The sequence below is a fragment of the Mandrillus leucophaeus genome, unplaced genomic scaffold, assembly GCF_000951045.1.
Source record: "Mandrillus leucophaeus isolate KB7577 unplaced genomic scaffold, Mleu.le_1.0 Scaffold590, whole genome shotgun sequence".
NCBI classification, from domain to species: Eukaryota; Metazoa; Chordata; class Mammalia; order Primates; family Cercopithecidae; genus Mandrillus; species Mandrillus leucophaeus.
The window spans coordinates 793,973-804,123 of record NW_012106364.1 but is presented as its reverse complement, the minus strand read 5'-3'; the positions used below and the strand labels follow the sequence as shown (position 1 = coordinate 804,123).

The 10,151-nt window shown below is 41.4% G+C and overlaps 1 protein-coding gene across 1 annotated transcript; it reads right to left on the bottom strand.

The window, feature by feature from the left end:
• Positions 1–371: 371 nt before the first annotated feature.
• On the bottom strand, positions 372–8,539 carry SLFN14 (schlafen family member 14). The gene is made up of 4 exons (XM_011999418.1): positions 7,457–8,539; positions 5,315–5,443; positions 3,555–4,269; positions 372–1,320 (listed from the first exon to the last, which is right to left on the bottom strand). Exons 1-4 carry the CDS (start codon positions 8,514–8,516, stop codon positions 486–488), a joined length of 2,739 nt encoding a protein of 912 aa, XP_011854808.1. The 5' UTR covers positions 8,517–8,539; the 3' UTR covers positions 372–485.
• Positions 8,540–10,151: the final 1,612 nt, after the last annotated feature.

Here is a 10,151-nt window from a genome sequence, read left to right as displayed (position 1 = left end):
CCACCCAAAAACTATGCCACCTAGGCTGGGGTGCATGAGAAACACTGGGAGATGGAGATACAATAAGGGATGTGGTTGGGAGAGCAAGTCAGGGCATATTAATGAAATCCTTGAAAATTGGTTAGGTTTGAAGGCTGTGGGGACTCACTGAAGATATGTTAGCAAGGTATTACATAAAATCAGTTCCCTATTTAAGGAGAACTTCTCTGTTTAACGCATGATAGCTGGATTGAATGGGAAAGCCGGAGACAGGGGACTAATTTAGTCTATTGTAATTGCATAGGTAGGAGGTGAAGGAGACTGCGAAAAGGCCAGTGGCATTGAAATAGAGTGGAAGGCTCAGCTCCAAGAGACATTTCTGTGGCTCCAGGCCATACTGATGTACCTTGATTTCCTCACTTGTAATATTAAAAGGGAGTCACTGCCACCTGTCTAGGAGAAAGGACTCTGCTCTTCCTGCCTTCCTCTATTATTTGTAATAATTTTCAGAAGGTTGCCCTCTTTTCATAAAGCAGGTAGAGGTGTTTAATAGCTCTTGAAGCAAAGCAGAGCTTATGAAATTCCTCTGACTGGTCGCATTCTGGACTAAGCCCAAACACGATAGTCCTCTCCAGGCCTGAAAATTGCTGAATACTGTCTAAAACAATGTGGCTTCCGCAAACACCAGTGGCCTGGCTAAACACAACCTCTGATGCTCTGTGGGTCTCAATTAATTCCATTGCTTTTAGCAGTGCAAGCTTATAGCGTCCTCTGTCCTCCCCTCTCCTGCACAGAATTGCTATATCTTTGGGCAGATAGCCACACTGGAACAGGCTGTGACATTTTCCTGCCACATAGTTAGCTATTTGTTCTGTTGTCAGATTAGTCTTTGTCTCACACACTCCAGGCAGACCCTGGGCACACATTGCTTCCTCATAGGCAGTCTCCCTGAACAATGCTAATGTGTCTGGAGATATGTTGGAGGGAGGATTTTCTTTGATCCTCTTCATTTCTTCTTTCATAATATTTGCTATTTCCAGAGCACAGTGGATCCCACTGGTGATTGTTTTGCGAGGAAACTGAGCAGATGGAGGGGGAAGGCCACTGACATCTGCATGATGGATTTGAAAAGGGTCAAGAAAAAGCCAGAGAACCCCATGGTGAAGGTTTTCACTTCCAGCCCCCTTTGCCTTTGGATGGGTGATGTTCTTAGCCTTCATGTACCAATTGCCAAATTTGCTGCAGAAATTCTCAGTCTCATCCATCACTATGTGTTTAATCTTTAGAAACTCCCCTTGCATGAAAGTTTTCCGGGTCACAGCTTGGCAGGTGGTTTGTTGGCTGTAAGGATGGAAAAAACAAGGCTTGAGGCATAACACCAAAGAGAACATCAGCATTCATTACTCCCTGGAATGGAATCAGAGGCTGATTCTCTTCTGCAGACTGAGTCATTGATTCAGTAGTGTGAATACCACAAAACAGTTCTAATTACAAGTTACCTGACAGACCGAATGCATAATTTTACACCTTGCTCTTTGGGGTTATCCAGTTAAATCTGCATGTGAAATTTCTGAAATGAACCCAGGTCACAGATTGTATTATTTCTATTAGCAGTCTGTTCCTACTGTCTGGCAATCCTGAAGACGAGTTCATTACATCTAAAGGAAATCTCAAAGTTAAGTTATACCTCTTACTACCACTACCATTTCTTTACTTTCTATCCTCTTTAGAGCTGGAGAACAGTTACCTAGATGCATATCATAACTTTTATGTGCAAAAAAGCATGCACTAGTTCAAATTCCTCTAAAGCTTCTTTAGATTTGGGTAAGAAAAACATCAAGAGGATGCTGAGTTCCATGACACATCAAGTAGGGTGCCAAATCTACGGGGCTATGCCTCTTTGGAGCTACCTCATTTACTTAGCTCAATTTTCCTTTATAGTATGCTTTAGCATATATGTGTTTTTTCTTAACAAGTTTGGTTGGTTTTTGCCTCCTTTAATTTGGATCCAAGTAACATCGCTCATCCCTACACATTCCATGATTTTACATATGCAGTTTCTAGGGCCTTTACTCCCTATGCCTTGAATCATAACTATGTTCTTCTCTTCTGGTTTGGACTGTGTGGACTCAAATAAAAGCACTGATTCTTAGCCATCTTTGTATCCCTCTTACATTAAGGGTTGAATAGATATTTGTTGAGTTAGCCTTTTTACTGGAGTATTTTTAAACTTAGCTATAAATCTTAATAAAGAACGTAGTCCTCAGCACAGTCTACAGGATCCCTCATAATCTGGCATCTGCCTCCTTTTCAACATCACCACCTGCTATATACCCACACTCCGCACGACTCTAGTCGGACCTACCATTCTGGTTCTCTAGTGTCTCTATGTCTTTGTACTTGTTTTGCCCTTTGCCTAGAAGGCCCTCTCACATTTGATTCACTTCTCCTGCTAACTTCTTAACAGTGTGCCCAATGGTCTCCTTCACTGGAGAATATTTGCCAACCAACCTCTAGCCTGTTAAAATGAGCAGGAGACCAGGTGCAGTGGCTCACGCCTGTAATCCCAGCACTTTGCAAGAAGGAGGTGGGCAGAACACTTGAGGTCAGGAGTTCAAGACCAGCCTAGCCAACATGGTGAAATCCCGTTTCTATGAAAAACACAAAAATTAGCTAGGCATGGTGAGGCACACTTGTAATCCCAGCTACTCAGGAGGCTGAGGCAGGAGAATCACTTGAACCCAGGAGACAGAGGTTGTAGCGAGCTGAGATCATGCCGCTGCACTCCAGCCTGGGCGACAGAGCAAGACTCTGTCTCAAAAATAAATAAATTAATTAATAAATTAATTAAAATGAGCATGCCTTTATTATTATACAATACACACATGGTTTTTTTGTGGCAAGGTCTTCAATATGTTTTCTCCTCTAACACTAAATGTAGCACAGTAGATACCATATCAACAGTGCACAAAAAGATGTATTGAATAACAAAACCAAAACAAAAATCATAATGATTTCACCCTCATTTGCTGAATTCCATAATGACCAATTCATTTTACTAAATTAAAAGTTAGAGATTTAAATCAGAAGTGAATTTGTATATTTTCTAAAATTACTGATTTTACAAGTCAAAAATGAAAATATTTTATGAACAAAATCAAGCTGTATTTAAATTTAAGTTTCGCTAGGTACAATGTCTAATTAGCAGAAATACCCTATGACTTTAAGACATTACGTATCAAACAAAAAGTATACTTAAAGCAGAATGGGTTCATTTCTACTTCTCTTAAATTTAAGGCTAAGGATTATGAAAAAAGAAAGTTTCTGGTTCTATAAATTTAAGTTATGCACATGTGGGTTATTTATAATGAGATGTTTAAGGTTGAACATTCTAAATTACCCGTTTACAGCTCAATTCTGTGATTATTTGGAAATGTGTATATAGTTTGGGCTCTTGCACTTATGCAGCTGAGGCACTAAAAAACTTAAACTAAAAACACAAATTACTTTTGTGACACTCTTGAAAAGACTGACTAAATATATTTGTGTGTGTGTATAGTTGGTAAAACTCTTACGTCACAAAATCCTTTAGGGAGTCACTTTCACAAACATAGAGGATTTCTTTTGGTTTGCAGTGAAACAAGTCCTTAATTTTCTCCATGATCTTTATGGCTAGGGCTGTCTTCCTGATTCCTGGAAAGCAGTGGATGAATAATTCACGCGTCTCCTGAAGACTCTCAGAAAGCAACTGGTTCTGCTCCATTATAAGCAAGTTGAAAAACTCACAGCCCAGCTGGTCACTCAGAAGAGATCTGGAGCACAGGCAGACCACCACAAGAGCCTGCAGCAAGTCTTCCATTTCCTCCTCATCAGCAAGCCTGTAGGACCTGGGGTAGCGCAGCGGGATCTCACCAGCTCTACTCTGTGTGCTGGTCAGGTGTATCAGCCTTGGAATGATGCACACTTTCCCTGTATAACCACCAACAGCTTGCAGTTTCTGCTTTAACTGATGAGCTGTGTTTCGGGCATATTCAAGTCCTCCAAGCCAATCGGGGTCTATTAAGATTGTATAGAGTACCATGGGGCTGTTAACTGCTATTAGGAGAGCATCACACAGGACATTCTGTTCTTTCCTGAAGCCAACATCACCAGCCCAGCTTCTAGAAAATATCATAATCCCCTGAGAACAAGGATGTATCAGGGTCTTCATTAATCCCTCCAGTTCTTTATGATCTGAGAACAGCTTCTTACAGAGGGATTCTGGTTTAAATTGTACCTCTTGCTGTGTCACTGAAAATTCAAGGAATAGATGTTACCAAAACTTACAAAAGCATATGGTAAGTATTCCTGCAACATTGCAGAAAAAAAAATGATACCTGGTGCACTTGGGAAAATAAGAGCTTTCCTTTAGAATTGTGATTCTTAACCAGGAGCAGTTTTACTCCCCAACTCTCCCCCATCCCCAAGGATATTTGGCAATGTCTAGAGAATATATATATATATATATGTATTTTTTTAGATGGAGTCTCGCTGTCACCCAGACTGGAGTCCAGTGGCGTAATCTTGGCTCACTGCAGTCTCTGCATCCCTGGTTCCAGCGATTCTTCTCCCTCAGCCTCCAGAGTAGCTGAGATTACAGTCACACGCCACCACACCTGGCTAATTTTTGTATTTTTAGTAGAGACAGATTTCACCATGTTGGCTAGGTTGGTCTTGAACTCCTGACCTCAGGTGAGGTCACCCGCCTCGGCCTCCCAAAGTGCTGGGATTACAGGCATGAGCCACCGTGTCCGGCCTGAGAATTTTTTATTGTCACAATTGGAGGGGAGCTACTGGTATGTAGTAGGTACCAGCCAGAATGCTGCTAAGTATTCTACAATTCACAGGACTCTCCCTCCCCCAGCAAAGAGTTATCTGACTCAAATGACAATAGTGCTAAGGTTGAGAAACCCTGCTTCAGAAGAAGTTCAGATAACCCAATAGTTCCTTCTCCATTGGAAAGCCAGGGGCAGTTTTTTGATGGTTGAGACCTGAGAAATTCCCTGCACTCTCAAATTTGGAAAACAAAAGCCATATGTTATGAGAAGTTGGAAAGCACACAGAAATAGTAACAGTGGGACTCAGATGACTGGAAACAAGGGTCAGATATATAGATATTTAGATATTATATATGTTATATATAATATCTATATGTAAAATTTCAGGATCATTATGTCTGCTAAGTCCTTCTTCTTACCTTCTCTAAGGAGAAACACTTGAACTCATTGCTACTAATACCTCCCAACTCAATTTTAGAAAACAAATAGTCCCCTAAGTTGAAATCAAGAGGGAATACCTGGAAACAAATGTCGTTGCAGAGCCTCCTTAAATTCATGGACTTTTATGGGATATCCAGGACTTTTTCGTGCAAATGAAGCTGATGAAATCAGGTAAGAGTTGTAGTCTGTGACCAAGCTGGAAGGAGCTAGACAATTACATGGAAAATTGTTTCAAACAAAAAATAAAAATAAAAAAAAAAAAGCCTCTTTTTTTGGCTCTTATTGCTGGAGACCTATGATGTGCGTGGCTGCCTGAGCTGTCATACTTACTGTACCTCAGACAGCTCACATATGTCAGGAAAGGAAGTCTGGGGATTCCTGCAGGGGACATATCACACATATTCTAGGTCACTGTGTGACTCGGCTTGGGCAAGTCATTTCACCTCTCTCTCACGCAGGAGTGAAGTAATAATCCCTCAGGTTCATTCCAGTTATAATATTCTGACTCCAAGTTGTCTCTACGAAGAAAAAGCATCTAGTGGGGATCAGCAAGGATTAAAGCACAGTATTTGAAAAATGGTGTTGGCCAGGTGTGGTGACTCACACCTGTAATCCCAGTACTTTGGGAGGCTGAGGTGGGTGGATCACCTGAGGTCAGGAGTAAAAGACCAGCCTGGCCAACATGATGAAACCCTGTCCCTACTAAAAATACAAAAATTAGCTAGGCATGGTGGTGCGCCTGTAATCCCAGCTACTCGGGAGGCTGAGGTGGGAGAATTGCTTGAACCTGGGAGGCAGAGGCTGCAGTGAACTGAGATCATGCCACTGCACTCCAGTCTAGGCGACAGAGCAAGACCCTGTCTCAAAAAAAAAAAAAAAGTTGTTACAGTTATTTATGTCCCCATCTAAGGTTAGATGGAATCCAAAGTGGCAGGATCTTTGGGGGAGAGGAGGAGAGAAGTGAACTCAAACAAATTTAAAACAAGAGAAAGAATGACCCAGTAAAATTCTCTAATCACTCAAGTCTTGATCAAATTTGGAACACACTGGCCGTGAAGTCAAGCAGATAATCCATAAAGGACTATAGGCTTAGTTCGCATCTTCTTTTGCATCATTTTCCCCCACTTGGTGGTGCCCTAAGCCCAGTGGCTTAAGGTTATTAGCTCCTAATGTTACTGAAACAGTTCAAATTTGTCAACAATGTTTTGCTTGAAAGAATTAGTAGAATAGTGGAGTCATTTTTTTTTTTTTTTTTTCAGACAGGGTCTTGCTCTGTTGCTTAGGCTGGAGTGCAGTGGGTGATCTCGGCTGACTGCAACCTCTACCTCCCAGGCTCCAGCAATTCCCCCCACCTCACCCTCCCATGTAGCTGGGACTACAGCGGTACACCACCACGCTTGGCTAATTTTTATATTTGGGGGAGAGATGGGGCTTCACTGTGTTGGCCAGGCTGGTCTCAAACTCCTGGGCTCAAGCAATCTGCCCACCTCGGCCTCCCAAAGTGCTAGGACTGCGCCTGGCCTCGGAGTCATTTTTAAACAGTGTTTCTCTAGAATATCATCTCTAAAATGAGGTTATTCCAATTTTGACTGGGATGATCAGCCTACACAATTTTTTCAACAGGTTTATAGAGAATAAAAGGAGACCTTTCCTAACTCATGGCTGATGGCATACTGTAACTTTCCTTTAAAAGTTGCTTAGGCTGGCCAGGAGTGGTGGCTCATACCTGTAATCCCAGCACTTTGGGAGGTTGAGGTGAGTGGATCACTTGAGGTTAGAAGTTCAAGACCAGCCTGGGCAACATGGCGAAACCCCATCTCTATTAAAAATACAAAAATTAGCCAGCATGGTGGCGTGTGCCTGTAATCCCAGCTACTTGGGAGGCTGAGGCAGGAGAATCACTTGCAGCTGGGAGGTGGAGGTTGCAGTGAGCCCAGATCACACCACTGCCCTCCAGCCTGGGTGACAGAGTCTTAAAAAAAATAAAAAATAAAAAGTTGTTTAGGCCATAGAATCCAAACGTTTCTTGACCTCAAATGGTTTATATTCTGAGTCTTTGGAACTAAAAATGTTAGATAAGGAACACTGTAATGGGAGAACACTTATAAGCAAATATAAATTTCTATTTTTTTAACTAAAATATACGATCAAACATCCACAAAAGGCAGAGAAAGGGGTTCCTCCCTGCTGATGGGGACAATGACTTCATTTCCCTTTACCTGACTGAGTATCCAGCATCATGACCACCCACTGCTCAGCTGTCAGCCGTGTGACAGAATTGTCTTTCATGATCCAGGAATCTGGGGCCTCTGCAAACACCACGCAACAGAAGGGCTCCACTTGAATCACACAGACATAACCATCCAGGACATCTTTTTGGTACACGTTCAGGATTTTTGTAGTGAAATTTACCTTTGGCTTCTCACAGCAGAAGTGGAATGTAGGCAATTTTTCAATGCAGTTTTCGATTTCTTTTTTTAATAAATCAGGATTCACTTTTTCCCACTTACATCCAACCACTTCTTTGCTCTTATCATCCACCCCAATGAGGACATATCCCCCTTGAGTGTTGGCAAATGCAGAAACATAATGAGGCAGCATTTCTTTAATCCGAGGTATGACCTTTTTGGTGGTGAACCTTTTAAATTCGACATGTGTTGACTCAGTAAAGTTGAGTTTCTCCTTATACATGAGTCTGTCCTTTTTAAAAAACTCTGAGGCCAATATCCTCATATCTTCCTCTTCTTGAATGTATCTATCAAGAACCTGCTGAGGACGCAACTTCTTCACCCTTGGTCTTCCTCTTTGGGCTCTAAAACATTTCTCTCTGAGAAGCTCCAGGGCACTGCTAGCACTCAAGTTGATAGCAGAAGTCACATCTCTCTGATATAAATTGGAGCGCAAGCTGCAAATCCTTAGTGGAAGGCTGAAAACATCTGGGCTCCATGACTTCACAAAAATGAGGAGATTGTGCCCCTGCTGCATGTAGTCAAGGTATTTCTGTGAACCTGAAGGAAGGAGCTTTTGAAAAGAAGTTTCCAAATCCTGTCCCAGCCCATGGCATTGGTAACTATAGGTTTTATCATCAATCTCTGCTTTGATCACACCACCTCCAGAATTTAACAGTGCACATATAGCCCGGATAATTCTAGAATTCTCAGATCTTTTCAAATAGCTGTTGGTCATCTTCTTCCTGTTTTCTTCCCCAAAAATCACTTTGCCCACATCTACTATTTCCTCAGGATAGGGCATTTCAGTATCAGTCTTGAGACTCTCCATTTCAGCAGCCCCTCTGTGCTCCAAAAAATAAAAGAAAGGAGTTCCTATAATCAGGATAGAAATGTTTCTACATTAACAAGAATTCCAAAGATTACATTATTTTCTTCAAAACTATCAATTACTGGAGATACATTTTAATGTCGGAAATCATCTCTCCATATATGTACATTTGTTGTTGTTTGTTTGTTTTGGGTTTTTAGGGTTTGTTTGTTTGTTTGTTTTTGAGACAGGATCTTGCTCTCTTGTGCAGCCTGGAGTGCAGTGGCGCAATAATAGTTGGCTGCAACCTCAACCTCCCAGCTCAAGTGATTCTCCAACTTTAGTCTCCCTAGTAGCTGAGACTACAGACACGTGCCATGCCTGGCTAATTTTTCTTTTTCTTTCTTTCTTTCTTTTTTTTTCTTCTTTTTTTTGGCAAGAGATGGAGTCTTGCTATGCTGCAATCCTCCTGCCTAGACTTCCCTCCCAAAGTGTTGGAATTACAGACGTGAGCCACCACACCCAACTGGAAATTATCTTTGATACTGCTGTTTTCTAATCATTTTGCCAAATATCTTTAGCCTTGCCAGAATAAGTAGGCATAGATAAAGGTGAATGCTTAATATTTGTCATAATGGAAAAATTAAATTGCTAACATTTTCAGCCGTTTTGCATTTCAAATCAGTAAACACCAACACTGAGCCTGGATGTAAAGGGCATAGGTTGGCACAGGAGCCCAGCAAGGTATTAGAGAATATGCAGAAATAGAAGTCGAAGTGAGAAGATGCTCTTATTTATAATTCAAAAGGGGAAGAAAGGAAGGCACTAGAGAACTAAGGAAGTATCATTTTATAGTATATGTACTGTAGAAGATCTTGCTATAAACACAAACATAGGCTGGGTGTGGTAGCTCACAATCTGTAATCTCAGCACTTTGGGAGGTGGATGTGAGAGGATTGCTTTCAGCCAGAAGTTGAGACCAGCATGGACAACATAGCAAGACCCCATCTCTACAAAAGATTTTTAAAATGTTAAACATTAGGCAGGTATAGTGGTGCACACCTGCAGTCCCAGCTACCTAGGAGGCTGAGGTGGGAGGATCTCTTGAGCCCAGGAGTTTGAGGCTGCAGCGAGCCATGATCGCACAACTGCACTCCAGCCTGGGTGGCAGAGTGGGACTCTGTCTAAAAAAATGAAAATAAAAGTAAATAAATTAAATTCGGTATTTTTATGTAGTATTTCATGCACTTTGAAAAGCTTTATTTTACTCCTGAAAGAATGTCATTTGATACCAAATGCAGAAACCTTTTTAACTCTTCACATGTTCTAAATCTCAAAAGTACATTTCTTCATGTATAGTGTGATGTGAGAGCAGCATTTTCCTTTCCTTCTAATAGTTCTGCCCTGTGCTGCGGAAACCTCTAAGACTTGGAAAAGAACACGAGCTTTTGGGGCATGGTCACTAAACTATTGTCACCCTTCTTTTGCTTCCTAGACCAGAAAACAGCCACCTAAGCTGAAATTTGAGCTCTGAAACAAATATTTTAGAAAAGATCCCCTTACCTTTAGTTAATTGCAAAACAAAATATTTGCTAACTCAACCAAAATTATTCCCCTAGGAGAAGAGAATCCATCTTTCTGCGTGATCTTTGCAAA

Excerpts from the sequence above, each read along its gene's own strand:
- SLFN14 (XM_011999418.1), bottom strand. The coding sequence starts at position 8,516 with ATGGAGAGTCTCAAGACTGATACTGAAATGCCCTATCCTGAGGAAATA. Across the intron at positions 5,444-7,456 it reads GATGCTGGATACTCAGTCAG|CTCCTTCCAGCTTGGTCACA; the intron begins GTAAAGGGAAAT and ends GTAATTGTCTAG. Across the intron at positions 4,270-5,314 it reads GCAACGACATTTGTTTCCAG|TGACACAGCAAGAGGTACAA; the intron begins GTATTCCCTCTT and ends TTGAATTTTCAG.